Here is a 23,314-nt window from a genome sequence, read left to right on the forward strand (position 1 = left end):
AATAAATAAATAAACTTTAAAAAAAGTTCTCTCCTTAATACCCATCACCCATCTAGCCCATCTCCCGCCACCTCCCACCATCAACCCATAGTTTATTCTCTATCATTAATAGTCTCTTGTGTTTTGTTTCCCTTTCTTCCCTCCCCCACCATATGTTCAGCTCTTTTGCTTCTTAAATTCCACATATGAGTAAAATCATATGGTATTTGTCTTTCTCTGACTTATTTCACTTAGCATAATACATTCTCACTCCATCCACGTTGCAAATGGCAAGATTTCATTCTTTTAATGGCTAATATTCCATTGTATACATGCCACATCTTCTTTATCCATTCATCAGCCGATGGACATTTGTGTTCTCTCCATCATTTAGCCATTCTAACTATGGCTTTCTTTGCGTATGTACTGTTTGAGAGGTCACGCTCCAGACAAGGAAATAGAAGCTGGTTGATAGCAGATGCAGCAGAATGTAGAGATCAGCCTGCTGTCTCTGGGGAGGGACGGACATGGTTGAAATCTTCCCTCCGTCACTTTGGTCAAGTTATTTACCCAAGTTTTGGTGTCCTTGACTTTTAAATGGGACTAAGACTTCCTGCCTCGTGAACTGTCGTGAAGATAAATTAGGTAATGCTGAAAACATTCAGCACCGTGCCAGGCAATAGTAAGCACCACTAAACGACAGTTATTTTTTTTTTTAATGTTTTTTATTTATTTCTAGGAGAGAGAGAGAGAGAGACACAGCGTGAGCAGGGGAGGGTCAGAGAGAGAGGGAGTCACAGACTGAAACAGGCTCCAGGCTCCGAGCTGGCAATCAGCACAGAGCCCGACGCAGGCCTCGAACCCACGAACCGCGAGATCATGACCTAAGCGAACGTCGGACGCCTAACCGACTAAGCCACCCAGGTGCCCCTAAGTGACAGGAATTAACAGGTCATCAGCAGCATTGTCCAGGGTCGTCCCATTTCCCTGACTGCCCTTCACCGCGCTCCAAGCTCCCCGTCAGCTCCCTCTGATTCCGGGGGGGCCCTGAAACTGCTCCTGCTCCTGGTAGCTCTTCTTCCATTTGTCGGTTCCAGCTTCCACATGATACTCTGAGTCCAAAAAATACTTCCTTCCTGATTAGTGCTAGATGGAGGGGTTTCTGCTGTGACCACAGAAGCCTCCTTGAAAAGACAGGTCAATTAGAGACTCGCGGTTCTCCCTGTCCACAACGCTGCTCCGGGTCACGCGGGCAAGGTCCCTCCAGGGGCCAGGGAAGGGGTCCTGGACCCGATGCACTGCTGGGCCGGGACAAAGTGTATCACAACTTCGTATCCTGTAATGGGAGAATCTAGTCTTCATGGGTCATGAAAAATAAAGCTATGCGGTTCAGTGACCAAAATCCTAAGACCAAAAAAACAAACCAAAACACTGAAAAGAAAATTTCCCTTGGTGCCTCTGTTTCTTCCTTGCACAAATCTTGAAGTTTCATATTCTTGAAAAAGAAACATGCAACCTTTGAAAAGAGGTACACTGTTAGATGCAAACTTAAAGGCTGCAACTAGAAAAGAATAGGTCTCCTTTTATAGTTTAAATAGAAGACAGTTACTACAGCTGATTGGAAAACAGGCATAAAATCGGATGCTGATATACATGAAAATACCAGACTCCAATGTTGGAACATTAATCAATGTGGACACCATAAATCTGGTGGCCTTTAAATATCCCGCCCCTTCCTCTTTCTTACACTGTCTTAACATTATCATTTCAATGAGCAAAGCAGAATTGATCTAAATAGAATCCTGGACTTCCTCCTCTCATGGCATGATGGACCAATGAAAGCTTTTTTTGATGATCTAATACTTCATGGCTCTCTTTATTCTAGTGCCTGCAGGCACTCTCTCTTTATGGAGAACAAAGAGCAATGAGATCTCTTTAGAATTGTTCGAAAAGTGAATTGACACAGCTTTGACAATGGCTGACAATGTACAAGTCCTTGTTATTTCTACCACCTCTCTGACTTTTGGGACCTTCTCCCTTGTTCCGACATCAAGGGAAATACAATAAAATCCTGACATAATATGAGGTCCTAAAGCTAGACATCCAGCAGAGTGCCTTACACACAGCAGGTGTTTACTAAATCTTGGAAGAATGGAGCCATTGACTCACGCTTGAGCCACTGACATAGAACGTGGCCCTAAAGTTGAAGCAGGAATCCAAAAGAGCAATGCTCTCTTAGACCCCTCTCTACAGGATGACCATGGAATGGCCACCTCCCTTTCTCTATCCACAACCAAAAACGCGACACTGGTCAGGTGTTCCACTCTTTTACAAATATCACAAGAAATTCAAGCGAAGCATTTCAGAGTCAGGCCGGGGATAAGAGGTATTTTACCACAGGAAAAGCAAAGCTGACTAATGAGCTCCTGAACAGGTAACATGAGAATTTGGTTGCTTCATGGGGCGCCTGGGTGGCTCAGTCAGTTAAGCATCTGACTTCGGCTCAGGTCATGATCTCACAGTTTGTGGGTTTGAGCCCCACATCGGGCTCTGTACTGATGGCTCAGAGCCTGTTTCAGATTCTGTGTCTCCCTCTCTCTCTGCCCCTTCCCCACTCATTCTTTGTCTCTCAAAACTGAATAAATGCCAAAAAAAAAAAAAAAAAAGAATTTGGTTGCTTCAGAGTAAATGAACATTTTAAATACATTCCACCTTCACTTTGGTCCTCTCACAGAGCTACCACACAGTTGGTTCTCTTGTTAACTTTGCTCAGAAACCATGTGTGTGTTACCAACAAGGGGAATTTATGATCCCCAAACAGTAACTCTTGTTTTAGCAACATTAATTTAGGATACAGATTGGTGGGTGGTTTTGTCAAGGAATGTGCCTGGTTCTTCTAAGTTCCCCTTTCAATATGCACAGTGAGACCTTTCTGTAAATGTAGGGATGTACAATATGTTCAGTCCTATAACAGTAGCTTTTAGGAAGGCCTTTAGCTCTGAATCTAAGAATACACACAGGTGTGCCATCATAACATCAAATTTGCTAATAATTCCAAATACTCAAATTATTAGTGTGTAAAATTGTTCTGGTTTTGAAAGATAGAAGAATAATAAGGTATTGAGTAAACTTCTTAAAATTAGTGCTGGGTAAAACTAATAATGATGGCCCCCAAACCTAAGAAGCACCTATAAATACTAAGGGTTAAGGCAAGGTGGTTAAAGTAGCTATTTTCAGAGGTAAATAGGGACACTAGACGTAGAAGCTGTTATCCCATAAGTGAAAAAAATATATGCAACACATCAAAAAATATTCTGAACATAGGTTAGGATATTTTTCATATAGTTGTATTGGTTTTTATTCTAACAATAAAAAACCCTAATGCCAGATCAGATTATGAGTCCCAATTCTTCACTCCCTATAGTAGTAGTATTACAGGTCCACACCCTTGCCATGGCCTATGGTGACCAGATATATTTTCCCCTTTTCAGATTTGGAGTCGGTCATGTGACTTCCTTTGGCCAACTAGATATGAGTAGGCAGGGGCTTGAAATGTGCATGGATGACTGGGTTTGTCCTTTCGGGTTCCTACAGTCTGTGGCCTGGAATAGCCTCTCGTCCAACAAGGCCGAAAGCCTGAGAAGTCAGCCAAGATACACCCAATGCTTGGAGCCATGTCCAGTCATGTCCAACCCAAACCAGATGAAGCCCAGCTGGTCTACAGGCACATGAGCAAGGAATAAATGCTGACTGTATACCACTGAGATCTGTATGCTTAGTACATAGCAATGCCTGACCACGACAAGTCCTTACTCAATAAAGAGAAAAGTACAGCAAATCAGAGAATCGTGGCATGTTTATTATCAGTCCGGTTTCTGTTTAGCTTCACGAGAACTAAGAAATAAAAATTTTTAAAGATCTTGAGAACAATGTGTTATAGCCTTCTTGGCCAAAAATATTTTCTATAGCTCTACTTTTAGACTTTGTCTGGATTCTCTCCTCCTGCATAACATGGCGAAGGAGCCAGGACTTATCAGACTCAAGGGTTGGGAGAGGGGTGGGTGATGAGGATTGGCTAATGCCACTGCTCTTGATACTCTCTTGATGTTAGGTGACCCCCACTTCTTCTCAGGCCTTACCACAGCGTCAGACCCATAGTAGAGGCTGTCAACTTATCTTTCAAAGGTGTTAAAATATAAATGAGTGAAGGCAGTATGTGACTGAAAATGGCTTAGTCCCCCATGACCCACACCAAAGTACCTACAACATCCCTTAAAATAACCACTGTAATTCAGGAGTCCCAGGACCCAATGGTAACAACAGGAAAGAGTGTCCAAAAAGTATATGAAAGCGGGCAGTTCTTCTTTGTATCTAAAAAGAAGGAGGGTCACGAGATGCTAGAACTATTTAACTGAAAGGGACTAGCAAATAATCCCTTCTCCAGGACCCCGAGTGCTGGATGGGTTATCTTTAGGATTTTGATTCATTAAGATCTTTTCCAGGCTTGGTTTACCTGCAGCTTCACCCCCCTAATTGTGCATTCCTTCGCATTGGACCAACCAATTAAGTCCCTCTATTTTCTCTCGTTATTAAATTCAAAAGGGCCGCATGGGGGAGTTGGGCAGAAAGAGAATCTCAGGCCAAGAGTCCAACACAAAGTCTAGGTGGTGAGCTCAGTCAATGTTAATGGATGCAACATTGGAGTTTTGACTGCAAAAAAACCAGCTGTATCAACTTTTCACTGGCCTCCCTCTACATCTTGAAATCACTTGCTTAGCACAGAATAAATAGCTTTCTTCCTAGTCCAGAACTAAGTTGGCAGTACCTTAAAGAAAAAGTTTTCTCTAAGATTTTAGCCAACTACCTTCTTGCTATTAATTAAAAGATCAATCCCAGATTCTAAGCAGCATGAGAAAGTTCATTACCAGTCATGTTTTCTTTCACTGTTGGAGGACTTTTGCACCTTGAACAAGGAACAAAAAGCAAACTTACAAACTGATCCCTAACTTCCCATACGCCCTCCACAAAGAGCACACATTCCTCAAACCAGGATTCCTTCCCCCCTTTCATTAGGCAAGCAGAAATGGTCCGAATGAACACTCATATGTAAGCAAGACTGTGGAGGCCAGTCTTTTCTATTCCAGGTTAATGACGACCTAGATTAGGACACTCCCATTTTGACCTCAAATCAGTTTCAGATCAATTCCTCTATTTAAAAATGTTTCTTTACTCTCGATTGCCGCCGAGTCTTTCTTTAAAAATTTTCTCAATTACGGAGTCTTCATTACACATCCCAAGCACAGTGCATCCATGAAAAGCCCTTTAAAGCAAGATGATTTCGGGGCACCTGGGTGGCTTAGTCGGTTAAGCGTCTGACTTTCACTTAGGTCATGATCTCGCGGTTCGTGGGTTCGAGCCCCGCGTCGGGCTCTGTACTGACTGCCAGCTCAGAGCCTGGGGCCTGTTTCGGAGTCTGTGTCTCCCTCTCTCTGACCCTCCCCTGCTCATGCTGTCTCTCTCTCTCTCTCCTAGAAATAAATAAAAATATTAAAAAAAAAAAGGTGATTTCATTCCAACTTCGCCTCAGGGAAAAAATATTTAAATGTGCAATTTATTCAAAATAAACATCCATTTCTGGATTGAGGACATTTAACTTGATAAGCTTTGGAATTCAGACTGTTTTCTTTCCAGAGCAGATGACTCTTGAGTCATGACTGAAAATATCATCACTCATTTTAATAAAGATAATGACAGCTGACCCAAAAAATTCAAACACCAAGAAAGAGATCTAAAAAAAAAAAAGCATTTCAGTGGAAATAAAAATACTATTCAAAATCGAAAACTTGCAGATCAGGAGGAATGAATACTGAAAGCACTTCTTGTGTTTTAAGTGACATTAGATGGCTCTGAAAGTTAGCGTTTAAAAATACTCTCTACGAATACAGGCCAAATGACTACAGGATTATAAGTTCTCTCTCCCAGTTGTTCAGGCTTTAAAAACAGTCACGAGTAAGAATAGCCTTCAAAAAAACTAACAAATAGCACAGGAACAGTGCAATCTGCCCAAGAAGGGTACCGGATCATGCATGTTTTTCCTCCTTTTACGAAATACCTCTAAATGAGAACATTGCCCTCCCTTCCCTCCTTCCAGTATATTCTCTCCTCTTTAAAAACTATGAGGAAAGAAGCATGACTAAAATGACAAGTGAAGGGCACACTCTTGGGTTCTTCCTTTAGAACCAATCCTGTCACTGCTGGTGGCCCCGGGCACCGCGAGGACTCAGCTTCCAGTGCATCCAGCACTGGCCGGTTACCTAACGCTACCCTCCAGCCTCCCGTGTGGATGATCGACGAAGCCAACCACTGGCCCAGTCCCTACCACCCCTCTGACAGCACCCTGCCCCTTAGAGACAGTCCAGAGTCCCCAGCAGCTGGACGGCAGAAACGACAGACAGATGGGCTGTTTGTGGGACAGAAGCAGTCCTGCCCGGCCACATACCTCTCCATCACCCACAGGGTCACACTTCCCTGCTCAGAAAGCAAAACCAAACAAGATAAAAGCAAGCTGCTCCCCATTCACAACAGCGCAAAGGCAGAAACGACCGTAACGTCCAACGGCTGATGACTACTCAGAGTGAAAAGTGCTAAATCCAAAGAGCGGAGTATTTGTCAGTCCGGAAAAAGGAATGAAGTGCTGACATACACCACAAAATGCATAAACCTTAAGAACATTACGCTGGGGCTCTGGGGTGGCTCAGTTGGTTAAGTGTCCGACTGCGGCTCAGGTCATGATCTCATGGCTCATGGGTTCGAGTCCCACATTAGGCTCTGTGCTGAACACTTGCTCAGAGCCTGGAGCCTGCTTCGGATTCTGTGTCTCCCTCTCTCTCTGCCCCTGCCTTGCTCACGCTCTGTCTCACTCTGTCTCTCAAAAATAAACCAATGTAAAAAAATTTTTTTTAAATAAAAAACAAAACAAAACAAAAACCATGCTAAGTGAAAGAAGCCAGACATATCAAGGCCCCATGTTGTCTGGCTTATTTATGTGATACATCTAGACTGGGGCAAACCCATAGAGACAGAAAGCAGATTCGTGATTGTCAAGAGCTGGAGGGAAGAGGGCGGGGCGTGATGGCTCAAAGGCTATGGGTTTCCTTTTAAGGTGATGAAATGTTCTGGAACTAGAGGGCGGTGATGGGTGCATGACCCTGAGAACAGGTTAAGTGTCGCTCATGGTAAGTCGTGGATCTTCTTCCACAATAAAAAAAAAGACTAACAAAAAACAAACTGCTGCTTTTTCCTTGTCACTGTTTAATTTTTCTCCATGCACCCACTGCCAATGTTTTCGAATGTGTGGTTCACACTACCCACCTCCATTTTCTCAACCCTCAGTGTATCTGTAAGCTCCTTAATTTGGTTTTTCTCTCCAAAAAGTCTCTGCCTCGCCCACACATATAAACAAAAGTCACAGGAACCGTTTATATAGTTCTCCACTGGGGCGCCGGGGTGACTCAGTGGGTTAAGCGTCCGACTTCGGCTCAGGTCATGATCTCACAGTTCGTGGGTTCGAGCCCCGCATCGGGCTCTGTGCTGACAGCCAGCTCAGAGCCTGGAGGCTGCTTCGGATTCTGTGCTCCCTCTCTCTCTCAAAAATAAACATTAAGAAACTTTCTACAATTCTCCACAACATTTTTACACACTCCAGTGGCCTTCCTCGGTGCCTCAGAACACCATTTACAGCCTCCTCCTCGGGAGTCTCTTCTCTGCCGGCCTCCAACATGGTGTCTTGACCATCTTGACCACGTGTTTCCCTTTCCAAGATCTCCTATTCCTACTTGTGCAGTGGGAACATTCTTCCAGGCCCACTCGGGGCTCCCTGCCCTGTCTGGTACTTCGTCTACTGGACCACTGTGGCGGGTACTCCAGCCTCCTAGTTTCGGAGGCAGTTCTTCCATAGACTGGGGTCGAAGTGCGTTTCTTCAGTGGATGGTGATGCGAGTTGGCAAACGTGCCCTCAACAGTGTCCGACACGGCTGGTTCTTTCACAGGATGAAGAACATTGTTTCCTACCGCTGCTGTAATGACTCCCCGGATCTGGTGGCTGAAAACCACACATTGATCACCCTGCACTTCTGGTGCTCAGCATCTAAGGTGTGTCTGCGGGGCCGCATTCTTTCTAGAGGCTCTGGGGGAGCCTCACTCAATCACATCAGCAAATCCCTCTTCCCATATAAGGAGCACAGTCACACACAGGTTCTGGGCATCAGGGGCGGACAACTTTGATGGTGGGGTGGGAAGAGGGAGGTATGCATTCTACCATGAACACCCCCAGGTCCTGAGGAAAACCTTTGGCAGCCATTTCTTCCGTATGCTTTTATGACAAGCAGGGACCTTTGCCCTCAGTAGTTCACAGATCAATTCATGCCTGTGGGCCAACAGCTCACCAAGAAGTTTTCTCTTCACACAAGGGCAAATGAAGCCATTTTCTAGGGTTCTCTAGTCAAGGTTATTTAGAGCTCTGGCGGTGGGGCTGTAGGAATCCATGCATTTCATTTCCAAGAGAGGAGAAAGTTCTAAGTCAGGGGCAGGTGAGGGAAGAGGGGGCTCTGGAGAGCACATCACAACGAACACACAGAAGAATTCCTGAGACGTTAGAAATAAGCAGGAAAAGGGTGATGAACTCAAAGTACCGCTGAGTTCTCCGCGGCCTCGCACATCACTAGCTTGTTTCTAAACTTAGGAGCGTAGTCATTTGTCACTGGTTTGGGCCATTTGTACGTCAATGTCCTCCTCACCAGCCTATCCTATCCCCAAGGATGCAACCCTGTGACTACTTTTTGTCCTTGCGCATTGTTTTCATTCCTCCTATATTAAAATATGTGTGCATCCTACCCATGCGTATAAAAGTGCACACCCAGACCTAGTTTTTCATTGGATTTTCTTCTTGTGACTGCAGCAACGCAAATATTTTTGCCCTGAAATGTGCAAGTACCGAAGACACTTTTTAGCCAGGCAGCTAAGTTTCAACAGCGGCCCCGGCCAGCATTCCTAGCTTCTAAGACAGGCTGATGTCCCCTCCCTTACACGCCCTCTAGTGGCAGCCTGCACCTGTGGGAATGAGCCCAAGTCCTAGTACAGATTTTACGCACACTTTCAAATATACAGAATTCTGACTTAAGAAACTATATATGTGTCAGGCATTTACCTTTCTTCTTTTTGTGATTTTTTTTGTACTGCCATATGGTAAACTCAGAAACTCAAAGAAACAGTGAGCAGTCTGGTGAAAGAAAATGCCCAAAGTCCAATGAAAAGAAAAAATATAAACTGTGGTAGTCACATGGTAGAATATTCTACAGCAGCAACCTAGAATGAACCACAGCTATACACAGCTACATGGATTATTCTTTAGTGTTAAGACATTAGGTCTGGAAGGCTACATAAATATGGTACCAATTTTATAAACCACAAAAACAATTGGGAATATCTATATGTAATTTCAATGTGTATATATTTATATATACAGAACTTGGCTTTGAAGGGTTGTTCAGAAGAGAACATGAGGTCTTCTCAGATTCGTTTTTGCTTGAATTGCCCAAAGTTGATTGTCGGGAGTATAAGGCTAGAGGTATAAATCCTAGTTTGGGCGATAGGAAAAGTTTCCAAAGGTTACTGAAGTAAGAGCTCTCTTGGAGCCTGCCTTGATCATGAGAATATACAATTAGACCCCTCACCTATACCTGTACCCCTCACCTCAATCTTGGGCCTGTCGCAAAGCCCCAGAAAGGAAGATTTCAAGTACTTTTATCCCATTCCTCAGACACCACCTGATCTTGGAAATGAATCATTTTAATTCATTCCTTCACAATACATGAATACTTCTTCTTCACTCCAATCCTAGGAGACTCAGTGTCGAGTGGCACTTGGCCTGATCACCTCCCCCTCCCCCCACTCCCCATAATGCCTCTGACTTGTTTCTGAGGCTCCATCCTTCCTTTGAGCCCAGCCGCTTCTCTGGACTCCGGCCCTGACCTTTGCTTCCAATGACTGGGCCACACCGGTCTCTCTCCTGGTAACCAGAGCCCTGTCTCTGGATGGCAGCTCTGGAGCCGGAGCCATGAGGCACTTAGGACGGACTGCCGGGAGCTATGCTGCCTGCACACTTCTGTTGAGTCACCTCCAACATGCACAGACCTCATCCTGCCTGATGGGACCCCCCCCACACACACACTTCACTGTCTCTCTTCACGATAAAAGCTACCGTGTTCATTATAGAAACAGAAATGTAATAAGGGTAAACCAAATTGAGAAAATAAAAACCACCGTATCCCCCTCACACAGACACATATGTACCAGCATGTAATTATAATGTTCTATACATTATACCTTCGTGTACTCATTTAAACCTATAATTTTGGGTTGTTGTTTTTTTTTACATGATTAGCAACAAAGGAGACATTTTCATATTGCTAAATCCTCTCTTATAGCATGATCTTAATGAACTGTATAATATGCCATTTATTCCAGTTACTGTGGCTGCATAAAAGAACAACTTACTGGTATAAAATTTTAAAAAATCACCCTCATCTATAGCTCTGGTCTCAGGGCCTTTGCATTTGGTGTTCCCACAGCCTAGAAGCTCTTTATCCAGAGAAGATTCACAACCTCACCTTCTAGTCTTTGCTCAAAAATCTTCAGTGAAGTCTTTCTCAAGCGCTTTATTACAACTCATCCCTCCCTGCCCACCCTCACACCCTCTAATCCCTTCGTCTGACTGTAGTTTCCTTAAACACGGCTCACCATGTAACATTATGTAATGTCGCAATTTATCTTCTGGCTCACTCACTAGAATATGAACTCCATGAAGATAGAGTTTGCTGGTTTTTTTCTTGCATAAACGCCTAGAAGTACTGGCAATAAAGGCACTCAATAGAAGTTTGTTCAAAGGATGAATGAATGAACAAACCCACACATATAATTTTATGAAAAGCCTAGAACAAACAAAATTGAAAGTGAGTTTGATTTCTGGGCGATGGATTTCTACAAGATTTAGGTTTTCTTCTTTATAAGTTTCCTATATTATCAGTATTCTATATTAGTGGGTATTACTTTTAAAATCAGAGGGGAAAAGATATTTTAAATGCTACAAGGCGAGCAGGACGATAAACAACCATGTTTGAGAGCAGTAAAGGAGGAAAGAGATACAGAAAAAAGCAGAAAAAAACCAGATACCTTTTCTCCAAGAAATGACCTAAAAAGAAAAGGAAAGGAAAGAAAATCCAGTGACAAAGAGAAAAAAAATCAAAACAGAGAGGAAAAAAAGGAGAGGGAGAGCGAGACCAAGAGAGAGACAAAGAGGCAGGAAAAAAGAAAAAAAAGACAAAATCAGAGAGACCGAGAGGCAAATTTCAACTTCCATCTGTGAAGTCTTAGTTTATATTCAGTCGCAGCAGAGGCCAGGGTAAGTTAAGAGAAGTATTAACCACTAATCATTCTTCTTTCTCTGGTTCTTAAAATCTAATGAAGCGAGAATGCTATCAGGCAGCATTAATTAGTCTAGCTTCATTTTTAAAATATATTTATAAATGAGCTACATTTTCAAATCCTCAATAATTCACGATCTAAGACCCAATCAAATCCAAGAAGCATGGGGTTGAGAGAAACTGAAACATGGATTAAAATGACCAGAGTTGAATGTTTTCATTTGTTATCAAGTGTCCACAGAGACTTAGGGAGCTGATGTGGGAAACAGCAGTGCACGTACACTTTTAGTTATGCAAATATGAAGTAGCTCTAAGATAATTTTAAAAATGGGGATGACTGGACTCACGTTAAAACAGACTATTATGGAGTTACATTAATTTAAAGGAAAGTCAGAAACTATCACGCACAAAGATTATAAATTATAAAAAGACATAATACTGAGTGCCTTTTACTTAAGGAGCCCTGAGTTTTAAGTCACTTAGGGCTCTCCTGAGGGCTACTGCTTCCAGACCCAAGCAGTCCTGACCCTGGTATTCCGTCCATGTTTTGACTTGATAAATTTGCTTGAATACAAGGAGACTATGTTAGTCATGAAAAGAATATGCAGCCAGAGACAGGTCTAACAATTTATTGCCCTTGTCAATGAAGCCAGTGGGCTGTGAAATGCACTTCCTGTTTGGTTTTATTTTTAATGCTTCAAGAAGTCTATTGCTGAGGTCATGAGGATCCATGTCAATTTCAGGGAGTGCTTTTCTCTTGAACTCACATTTTTGACACGTGCCGTTCTTTAGTTTGACAGACCCCTGAGAGACAAGAACAGCCCCTAGATGCCTGCCAGGAGCCATTTTCAAAAATGTGTAAATAATTTTACATGTACATACACCAATGATGGTGAAGCGAGAATCGGCAGAATTCTCTGTATCGTGTCCTTCCTCCAAACTAGCTTTAGAAACTGCTTAGAGTCCTTTGTTCCGTATTGGTCTTCAAAGTGGTCCAATTTTCAAAGCATGATGTTAAAAAATGAACACAACAGATTGGAATCCAGATGAAGAACTTAGAGAAACTTTCCAGACCAAGTCTCGGAAGCTCTGGCTGAGAGCTAGCTAGCTATCAGTCACTGAATGGCGCTGTTCTTTCCCGACAGAGAGGAAGAAAAGGGCTTTGACTCTCCATTGTGCAGTGTATGACTACAGAATAGTGCTCAATTATTATTTTTCGGGGGGAAAAAAAAGGAAAAGAAACCTAGTTGGATTTTTATTTTGGCAGTATAGAGACTGGAATAGTGGTGTTTTGTTCCCAGGCCAGTCCAGACATCTTCAGCCGAGGACTTACACACAGTCAGATACACTTAACTGAATTTGAGGGAATATTTTTTTCAAACTAAATATTCTTTTCTAAACTAAATAATTTTTTCCATTTAATCCAATCAAATGTTTCCTTCACAGCAAAATTTTTTATTTATTTATTTATTTATTTATTTATGTTTATTTATTTGGGGGTTGAGGGGCAGAGAGAGACAGACAGAGACAGAGAGAGAGACAGAGACAAAACCTGAAGCAGGCTCTAGGCTTTGAGCTGTCAGCACTGGGCCCGACACAGGGCTCAAACTCATGAACAGTGAGATCGTGACCTAAGCTGACGTTGGGCACCCATGTGCTCCAGCAAAGCTGTCTTTTAGCGCTCATGGGGATGTAGCTCCCTGTCTACATTTCCGGCTGAAATTAAGTTGAAAACACACAGCTTTCAATATTATGCCTTATTACAAAGGTACAGGGACAAGGTTACTAAAAAAAACAACACAAGTTACAAGGTGACTTTTAGATACACTCAAAAATGCTCAGACTGGAACATCGACTAGTTTCAATATAGGAGTCGATATTGCTCCTTTGTCTAACAACAAAGAAAGGACACTTTTAAAGGTACCATGTTCAATGTTTTTTACTTAGTATTTCACCTTGTCTCTGCAATTTTGTAGAGCAAGGATGATTCATAAATACTGAAAATGTGGTTTTCACACTAAGTTCTATTCTTCCGATGAGACAATTTAGCAAATGGTAGATGACTTTTCACTTTTAACAGAGTCAGAATGTTGTGCTCAAGGATTTAATTAATTACCCATCACTTCCTTAAATGCTCCAATTTGTTCTGGGCATAGGAGCCGGGGCGAGCTCAGGACTTGGGTTTGACAACCAAAAATTCTTGGCTCCTTTTCCCTGGGAGAAAAAAATAACAGAACCAGCTGGAAGGCTCTGACTGGCAGTTATCAGGAGGCTGACAGAGCAGAAGGGCATTGCGTCCCATGAAGTGGGGCCACGCAACTGTTTCTCCTGACAGCAGGTGAGTCAGAGACAAGCTGACACCTCGGCCATGTGACCAAGATGGAAGCAAAAAGCTCACAACCCCTGCTAATCCCTGCTGGCTCTGGAAACCCTGTTAATTCTCTGCTATGTCCCTGCAGAGTCAACTGTAGGGAAGGCAAAGTAGAGCTGAGGTTCTCAGTAATCGCTGGAAAGCCACTCCCCGATTCCTGTGAAGGACTGGCTGCTACGGCCATCGGCCATCGCATCGGATTCCAAGGATGTCTGCTAGAAAATCCCAGCGCTCTCAGCCAGAACTTTCAAAATCTTTAGTTGCCATGAAAAAAAAAAAAAAGATATTTTCTGTAAATTGGAACCGAACAATAAAAGAAGGTTTTTGATGCGAAAAGCTCCTTAATCTGGTTATAACATACAAAACTACTGAAGAACCTGGTAAAGAAATTCTGAGTGATCGATCTATATGTAAGTGATTTCTGTCAAATTTATACTTCGAAAAACCGGGCCGAAATAAAAACAATTTGGGGGTTTTAAAAGGCAACGTGCACAATGTGTCCTTTGTTAACAGCAGATTTTATTCAGGCAGCTGCCACAGTCATGTGCAGAAATAAAATCGCCCTTATGACGCTAAGGGTCAAGTTGCATTTCAATACTAGGAATGAGCCCTAAGAGATGTTAATTGGGTTCAGTTGACAGACCGCTCTGGATACACTGTGTCCAGACTGCGGAGTCAGTGTGAACCGTGTATTAAGGAAATAGGTCAAGCAGGAGCCCTTCTCAGAACTGAAACACTATGAATCACATTTTCACAAAATCAACTTTCCGGGTACAAAAGTAGATACATGAGTGGCATCTGATGAAAATTACCCAGCTTGTATTACTGGTGACCACATCAGACATTAGATGCTGGCTTTACCGTTACTTACAAGTATCACCCGTGTGAACTTTTATGAATCGCCTTTATTAAATGTCCAGAGAAACTACATACATAGAGAAGTGTACACACACTCACCATCTTCATGCTAAACGCTGAGAGAAGTAATTTTGGCTTCGCTGACAGAAGCCCATGTTCCCAAGGAGTAAATAACAAGTTTGTGAAAGAACAAGCCATTAGACTATAGAGAAGGAAGGAGGTCCCTTTCCTTCAGCTTTATTGAGATGGAGTTGACATCTAACATTGTAGAAGTTTACTGTGTACCCTCTGATGGTTTGATACACATATAAATTGTGAAGTGATTGCCACACAGGTGGTTAACATGCCCCTCACATCACATAGTTGTCATTTTGTTGTGGTGGTGGTGAGAACATAGAAGGTCTACTCTCTTAGTAACTTCTGAGTATACTATACGCCATGGTTAACTATACAGCACCATTAACTGGAGTGATGCTTTACATCAGATCCTCAGGACTCGCTGGCCGTACTCCTGCAAGTGCATGCTCTTTGGCCACATCTCCTCCTTTCCCTCCCCTCCCAGCCCCTGGCAACTCCCAATCTCTATCCGGCTTTTTCAGCAGCTTGTTTAGATCTCACATAGAAGTGAGGTCACACAGTATTTGTCTTTCTCTGACTTATTTCACTTAGCGTACTGCCCTTAAGGTTCATCCACATTGTCACAAATAGCAGAATTTCCTTCTGTTTTTATGACTAAATACTATTCCGTTATATGTATGTGCCATTTGATTCATTTGTCCACTGGGTCGGATGCTGAGGCTGTTTCCATGTCTTGGCTATTGTGATTAACGCCGCAATGAACACACTGGTGCAGGCTTGCCTTTGCAACGTAAATACACTTCCTTCGGGCGTGTGCCCAGACGGGGGCTGCTGGGTCACATGGGGCTCTTTTCAACTCTGTAGGAACCTCCCTCCTGTCTTCCAGGTGGCTGCTCCAATTTACATTCCCACCAACAGTACACAAAGGTTCCATTTGCAAGGGGCTCCTTTTTTAATTTAAAAGCTTCACAATGGCATCACGAAGAGAGAATGGTCCATTATTTGATTTACCTTTTGAGAGTGAACTTAATGATCTTTTAACAAAGCGATTAAAGCCCCACAGAGAGAAGCCTGGCTCGGTCTGAGACTGAGCACAAAGCGCCAGCAGTATGCGAGATGGACAGAGTAACCACGGAGGCGCGAACATCCTGACCCCACACGGCTCTTGTGCGCTTCCCTGCCTCCAAAGTCCCTCTCATACAGCACCGTATTCTGTCCTTCAAATACAGTGGTTTTGAATTTTTCAGTGTTACAAACACAAGTACTACCCAGTACCAGACACCAAGAATCACTGGAAGGGACATATCAAATCAAAGAAATTAGAGGAACAAATAGGTTAATTTCACACCTCTGTGATGAATAGGGACCAGAATACAATTACACAATAGAAACTGCAGTGAAAAAATATCAGAAAGTATCCTTTCTGCTGTCGATTAAATCACTTTGAAAGAGTCGAGTCACCGGCCAAACAAACACATGGCAATAATACGAAAGAAACAGGAATGACTCTCTGCCCCCACTTCTGAACACCAACTAGAATACTGGTACCACTTCGGGCGTGGGGGCTGGAGCACAGGGCAGGGATGCTGACTGCACCACCTGGCGACTCTAGGTCACCAGCGGAGTGTTCTACAATTCACCTGGAGGCTGGCGTTACCCACCTGGGCAGAGCGCCAGAGCCCGCAGGGGAAGGGCTCAGTTCTACAACAGTGCTCGCCCGCTTCCCCCACTTCAGGCGCCATTCACAAGCCCAGGCAGTCACCCCACTTCGGGCCAACCGGCGACAGGGAGGTTCCCACGACCCCCTCCTGCCTCGGGTTCCATGAATTTGCTAGAGGGGCTCCCCGAACTCAGAAACAGTTTACCTATGAGATTACAGGTTTGTTACAAAAGAGGTAACTCAGGAACATCCGATGGAAGAGAAGCACGGGGCAAGTTGTGGGGAATGAGTGCGAACCTTCCACGCCCTCCCCAAGCGCGCTGCTCCCCGCAGAGCTCAGGGCGTCCACCAACCTGGGAGCTCTCCAAACACGGTCCTTTTGGGCTTTTATAGAGGCTTCAGTACACAGGCACCAGTGATCAAATCATTGGCCATCGATGGCTGATTCAACCTCCAGCCCCTCCTCCCTCCCCAGGGAAAGGGGGCGGGACTGAAAGTTCCAAACCTCAAATCACAAGGTTAATTCCCCAGCCAACCAACCCTTCTCCCCCTCCCCCTATTCCACACCCTTCCTCCCCACGGTCCATGGGTGTTGTGGAAAGGCTAACTCATTAACATGACAAAAGACACCTTTCTCTCAACAATTAGGAAACTGGGAAGGTTTTAGGAACACTGTGCTTGAAACTTGGGGACCAAGACGAAATCCATATTCTTATTATATAAATCACAATATCGCAAACACAACAAATCCCTCAGATTGCGGTACAGACTCTTTAGGGCTGGAAGGGATATTTGAAACGACTGTCTCTCTTACCTCCTCAGTCAGCAGATGAGGAAAACTGAGGCCCAGAGAGAAGTGAACTTGGCAAGATCATCAGCTGCGGGAAGGCTGGGACCAGGATGGAAGATGACTTGCACCTGAATATACATCCAGGCAATTCTGAAGTGAATGAGACCCTTCCTTGGAAAGGTTATTTCCATGATCGCCCCTTCTCTGGGGCACACGAGCCCTTTCCCAAATTAGTGAAATATTATAAATGTAAACCAAAGGCAAATTATAAGGGCTACTCACTCCCTGACCAAAGCCAGTGCCGGCAAAGGGAGTCCCTTGGTCCTATGCTCGCTAACAGTTTTTTCCAAGTCATCATCAAACACTCAAATAGCTTCTAAAGAGGCAACCTGTGGCTCTGTTAGACGGGCTTGGACAGCGAGGCCTCCAGGAAAGCAGGCACCGATACCTTCACCGGTCAAGGTCAAAGTAAGTACCAGCAAATCTGAAGGACTACTCACCAAAGCACACAAAGTGCTTTTTAAAATTCCTTTGAAATCACACTACCTCGCTGGTCGAATCTGCCCCCTTCCCCAAATTAGAGAGCAAGGTCAATCTCTACACTTGCACAGAAAGCTAACACACTTAACCCAAGGAGCTCCGGTGTGCCTGCAATGAGCAGGACTGGGACCTGAGCCCCGTGCTGCTAGGCCTGGGGTGGGTGCAGGCCTGGGGCGGCCCTCATCGCACAAGGCAGCCATGGTCACCAAGCTTTCAAACTGCTCTCTCTCCGGTCCTGTTCTCATCAACAGCCTCTGGTCTTAATCTGATTTCCCAAACAGACACCCCTGCTTAAAATAACCAACCTAGAGAAACCTGACAACCACTGCTTTGGCCAGGTGGTCAGGCTTAACATTGTAAGTGACAGACCACGCCAATGGGAGGCACCCTTGACGTGAAGTGATGAACGTGGCACTTTACCCCTGTGGGCTTCTACCCAAAACCCATAACCCCAGAGTCATCACAAGAAAAACACCGAGTTCTGGGGGCACCTGGGGGGCTCAGCTGGTTAAGCGTCTGACTTCGGCTCAGGTTATGACCTCACGGTTCATGGGTTCGAGCCCCGCATCGAGCTCTGTGCTGACAGCTCAGAGCCCGGAGCCTGTTTCAGGTTCTGTGTCTCCCTGTCTCTCTGACCCTCCCCTGCTCATGCTGTCTGTCTGTCTCTCTCTCTCTCAGAAATAAATAAAACATTTAAAAAAATTAAAAAAAAACAAGTTCTAATAAAGGGACATTCTACACTATACTTGATGAGGACTCTCGTAACTATGAAGGTCAACAAAAATAAGAAATGTCTGAGAAACGGTCCCAGCCGAGAGGAGCGGAAGGAGACATGACCATGAAACACACTGAGGAATCCTGGATGGGATTCTAGAACCAAAAACAGGACATCAGGCAAAAACTAGGGAAATCCTCACGCAGTGTGGACGTTGAGTTAATAAGAAAATATTGATTATTGTCTCATTAATCATCACAAATACATCATGGTTATGTAATAATGTTAACAGAGGAAAGGTGGGGTGTACTATCTGTATACGGGAACTCTGTACGATCTTCTTAATTGTTCTGTAAATCTCAACTGTTCTAAAAAAATAAAGTCTATTTTAAAGAAGGAGAGAACCAACTGCTGTATCTGAACCCACTGGACATCTAGGAGGCTCAGTCGCCTGCCCTCCGTTAGCCATGACATTGAAAACAAGTTCCCTACCTTTCACTGAGGCTTCTCCACAACTGTGCACCTGCAACGAAAAGAGGCAAAGAGTGAAATGTTAACGTAGGTGATTTTCCCATAAAGCATTTCTCAACTTAGAAATATTCCGAGCTAGGGGCGCCTGGGTGGCTCAGTCAGTTAAGCGTCCAACTCACGGCTCGTGAATTCAAGCCCCACGTCGGGCTCTGGGCTGACAGCTCAGAGCCTGGAGCCTGCTTCAGATTCTGTGTCTCCCTCTCTCTCTCTCTCTGCCCCTCCCCTGCTCATACTCTGTCTCTCTCAAAAATAAACATTAAAAAGTATTTAAAAAATAAAATAAATAAAATGCTTAGATTTTTCAACTCTAGAAAGTAGCAAACCATTAGTGTACCCCTCCGGTAACAGAATTAATTCACACAGTTTGTCCATGAATCAGACCTGCTATTTGTAAAACACATGGATAGGCGCCATGGGAGACGGAGCCCTGTATCACACATGGTCCTGCCTCGGGGACTGGACTGTTCAGAGGGGCGGACCCAGCACGCGCGGAGGTGATGTGTGAAGAGAGAGAGTACGCGTGCTCCAGAAGGTCCCAATAACAGAGATGGCAGTTAGGGTGGGCTTTGAAATGGAACTGAGAAAAGGAGAATTGAGACAACGGTGATTTGAGAAAGGAGGTTTTTATCTATTCATTCTTCAGGTGTTTTCAGCTTCTATTGAGGCTCAAGTGAAATCAACAGAAAAAAATGCATACTTGGATCTCATTTGCTTTCTTGACTGGCTTGCTTTCTTCATTGCACTGTATCTTAATATTATACATCCAGCTACCAGCTTTAATGAAATGTAGTATCAGAAAATAGCCATAAGGTGGTTTCTGCACTTTTCCATCAAACAAATGCCAAAGATGTTGTCTTTTTTGTTCTTCAGTATCCCCTATCAAAGGTCTCTGGAGGGGCGCCTGGCTGGCTCAATCGGTTAAGAGTCAGTAACTCTTGATCTCAGCTCAGGTCTTGGTTTTAAGGTTGTGCGTTCAAGTCCCACATTGGGGACAAGAAAGAGAAGGAGAGAGGGAGGAGAAAAGAAAAAAAAAATCTATGTAATACATTCCTAAAATTTAGTCCCAGGGAAAAAAAAGTTTCTCAAAATTGCTTACATTCTTTCATCATACTATTAGAACTGTTCAGTGGATCTAGTTTCCCTTTTTGCCTTGGCTGCCAGTAAGCACGGGGTGAATCTGTTGCTTTATGAATTATGGTCACCATATTAGAATCTATTCCTCTACTTACACCTTTTAAAAATAGCTTTGTGTTGTATGCTCCTCATCAGCGGCCTCCAATACTCTGGGGTTAGACGGCACAGCAAACAAAGCAAAGACACAATGCCAAGGAACCCAAGGGCTTCTGCACACTAGTGACGTGTCTGCTGAAGCTGGAAGGTGGGAGAGGCGGAACTCTAGCTCTAACAACTCACCTTGTCATAGGACCTTGCTCTGGCAGCACTGGATCCAGGAGAGGAGGAAGTGGGGTGTTTGCTTATCTGGTTATTAAAAGCAGGGGGAATGAGTATGGTTGCTGGGCTGTGGGCACAAGGACAGCAGCCCTGCAGCCGGTGGGCACCGGGCAGGGGGGGGGGGAGGGCTGTACCGGGCTGAGGGCCAGGGTGCTGGGAAGAGGCTGAGCAGACGGCACTCACACTAAGGGCAAGACCCGGTTCGGCAGGAGTGAGGGGCTGGGGCTGGACAGGGGGTGTCCTGAGGGCTGGCTCTCAGCCTTTGCAGGGGCTGCAGACACAGTGCTCTGGCGGCTAAGGTCAAAGATGAGGCCACACACCTGGGTGGCGGAGTCCAGGGTACAGGATGCAAGGGCAGCGTGGAGCAGCCACACGCAATGCCTGGCCAGAAAACGGTGTGAATGGACAGTGCGGATTTCACAGGAGCAAAGGTATGAAGAGACAGAGGGTGAAAATGCCGCCCAGGGCCGCGTGGGGCGCTGCTGAGTCCCTCCCACCGCACAGGCCCCGCTTGATGCGGATGGAAAGTAACAGGTTCTTCTGCAAGGAGAGGGAAGAGGCGGATGGTCACGAAGCAGCCTGTGGCTGCAGAGGGATTTTCCACGCTGCAGAAGGGTCCCCCGGGGCCTGGACGAAGGGGTTCACGCAGGGAAGCGTGCACTCAAGGCACACGACAGGAGCGAGCGAGACCCCTCCCCCCCGCCTCGGAACAGAGACGTGGATTCTGGAAGGTTCCACAGAGATAAATTCCCATGACAGATCTCCATACTGTTGCTCACCTACTTCATATGAAGCATCACAGATGGTATTAGAGATAGAGGAGGGGTGTGGGGGGCGGTGGGGGGGTGAGGGGGATAGAACAAAGCTCCTAACAACATAAGTGTCAGGTCTTTGGCCAACACTGTCGTGGGAAGCAGGGACGCGGAGAGGGGACGGGAGGGAACTTCCCAGTTGCGGTCGTAAAGCCAACGTGTCCAGCGACAGCGGCTGGCGGCTCTGGGGGAAGCCATGGGGTTTCCATGCCGGCTTCTGGCTGGAACTGGAAGCTTCCGGAGACCATGCATCTCTGCGGGGCCGTGGGCTGAGAGGTGTGCGGGGTCGGGCCCCTGCCTGCTCTCTGAAGGGCCCAAACGGGTCTTTGTCTGCAAAGCCTCCACTGAAGGAGGCGGGAGCAGGCACTGGTGGTCCTTCGGTCACGGGCCCAGGAGCGCCAGGAAAGCGCTGTATCTAAGCCCGACCCTCTTCATTCTCCGGGAGAGATGCTGGAGGGATGATGCCGGATTCCCTGCGGGGCCACTCAGTCCATGAAAGCCTGGCCCGGACAGGTGCCTGCCTGCAGGTTGGGGCCTGAGAGCGGCTGGGCCGGGGCGGGGCCAGGGCGGGGTGGGGCCAGAGGGCCGGGGCGGGGCCAGAGAGAGGCCGGGGCGGGGCCGGAGGGGCCAGGGCGGGGCCGGAGGGCCAGGGGAGGGGCCGGGGCTGGGGGCGGGGCCTGAGGGGCGGGGCTGGGGCGGGATTGGGACGGGCCCTGGGCGGGGCCGCAGGGGCCGGGGCGGGGCCAGAGGCCACCGCAGGCCCCGCACAGAAAAGGTGCTCCACAAACCACCCGACGAGTGAGCACAGCGCACGCGGTTCAGATGCGGCGGCAGAGCTGAACAGTGTGGACGGCTACGAGGCCCGGGGCGCCCCTATTCTCTGCTCCTCGTCTCCCCTACGCAGCCGTGCGGCGGGGGTTTGGTTCCAGCCAGTGCACCGGATGGAGAAGCCCAGGTTGTGCAGCTGACAGGTGACAGCCCCCGAGATACCAGGTCTGTCCTCCGTGACCCCCGCGCAATGTTAGTTTCTACGGCAAGCGGGACGGCCGTGCGATCAGGATCGGGAGGAGGGGAGGCTGTCCTGGGCTGTGCAGGTGGCCCACTGCGCCCCCCCGAAGCCGCCAGGAGGCGGCGGCGGCAGGGAAGGCCTCCCTCGAGCCTCGGGAGGGGGCACAGCCCTGCCAGAACCCTGACGTTGGCGCCGGGACACGGATTTCGGACCAGCGGCCTCCAGAGCAGCGACGGGAGAGACCTCTGCTGTTTACGGTGGTTTGCTGCCGCAGCCCCGGGAAACTAACCCGGATCGGATGGGCCGCCGCCGCAGCTGGGAAGCCGAGTGAACCAGCCACGGACTGGACCCTGCAGGGCTGCAGATTCTTCCCACCGAATAGCTGACGTTTGCAAGGGCTGAGTCTCTGCGAGCGGAGGGGGCCTGCACTCTGTGAACACACGGGCACCGTGTGTGCAGGCACGTCAGGCCAACGGGTCAAGGCCAAGAGCCTCCTCCGGGCGAGCGGCCCCGAGTGAGGAAGAGCAGCGGCGAAGGCTTCCAGCTCCGCACGCGCCTGCCACACTGTCTGCTCCTGGTGACTTGTGCCCAGACGGGGACCAGACTGGATTCCAAACGGAAACGACTGAGATGCTCGGCTACAACGGCTGCTGATACAACGTCTAAGTGGTGATTTCTTCTAAGATTCCCCTGAGGACGGTCCTAGAGGGTGCAAGTGTTACGGGGTCTGCTGGAGAAAGGCGGGCTCTCCTCTGTCCACTAGGGACCAGGGCACAGGGGCACCTGGGTGGCTCAGTCGATGAAGCACCAACTCTTGATTTCAGCTCAGATTATGGTCTCACGGTTCATGAGATGGAGCCTAGTGTCAGGCTCTGAGCAGAGCGTGGAATCTGCTTGGGATTGTCTCTCCCCTTCTGCCCCTACCCCCAACCTGTGCTCTCTAAAAAAAAAAAAAAAAAAAATTTAAATTAAATGAAGAGTTTGAGTCAGGGCACAAACAGGGCATCGCCATGGGGTGACCTGACAGACCCTGCACAAA

The 23,314-nt window shown here is 46.3% G+C and overlaps 1 protein-coding gene across 1 annotated transcript in view; it reads right to left on the minus strand.

The window, feature by feature from the left end:
- Positions 1 to 23,314, minus strand: part of RETREG1 (reticulophagy regulator 1) — a 122,288-nt gene that overhangs the window by 69,315 nt on the left and 29,659 nt on the right. Inside the window, exon 3 of the mRNA XM_039238842.1 lies at positions 18,964 to 18,994. Within this exon, the coding sequence (XP_039094773.1) occupies positions 18,964 to 18,994 (31 nt within the window). The remainder of the gene's footprint in view (positions 1 to 18,963; positions 18,995 to 23,314) is intronic.

This window comes from Hyaena hyaena, unplaced genomic scaffold, assembly GCF_003009895.1.
Source record: "Hyaena hyaena isolate Hyena2069 unplaced genomic scaffold, ASM300989v1 scaffold_148, whole genome shotgun sequence".
Classification (NCBI taxonomy): Eukaryota; Metazoa; Chordata; class Mammalia; order Carnivora; family Hyaenidae; genus Hyaena; species Hyaena hyaena.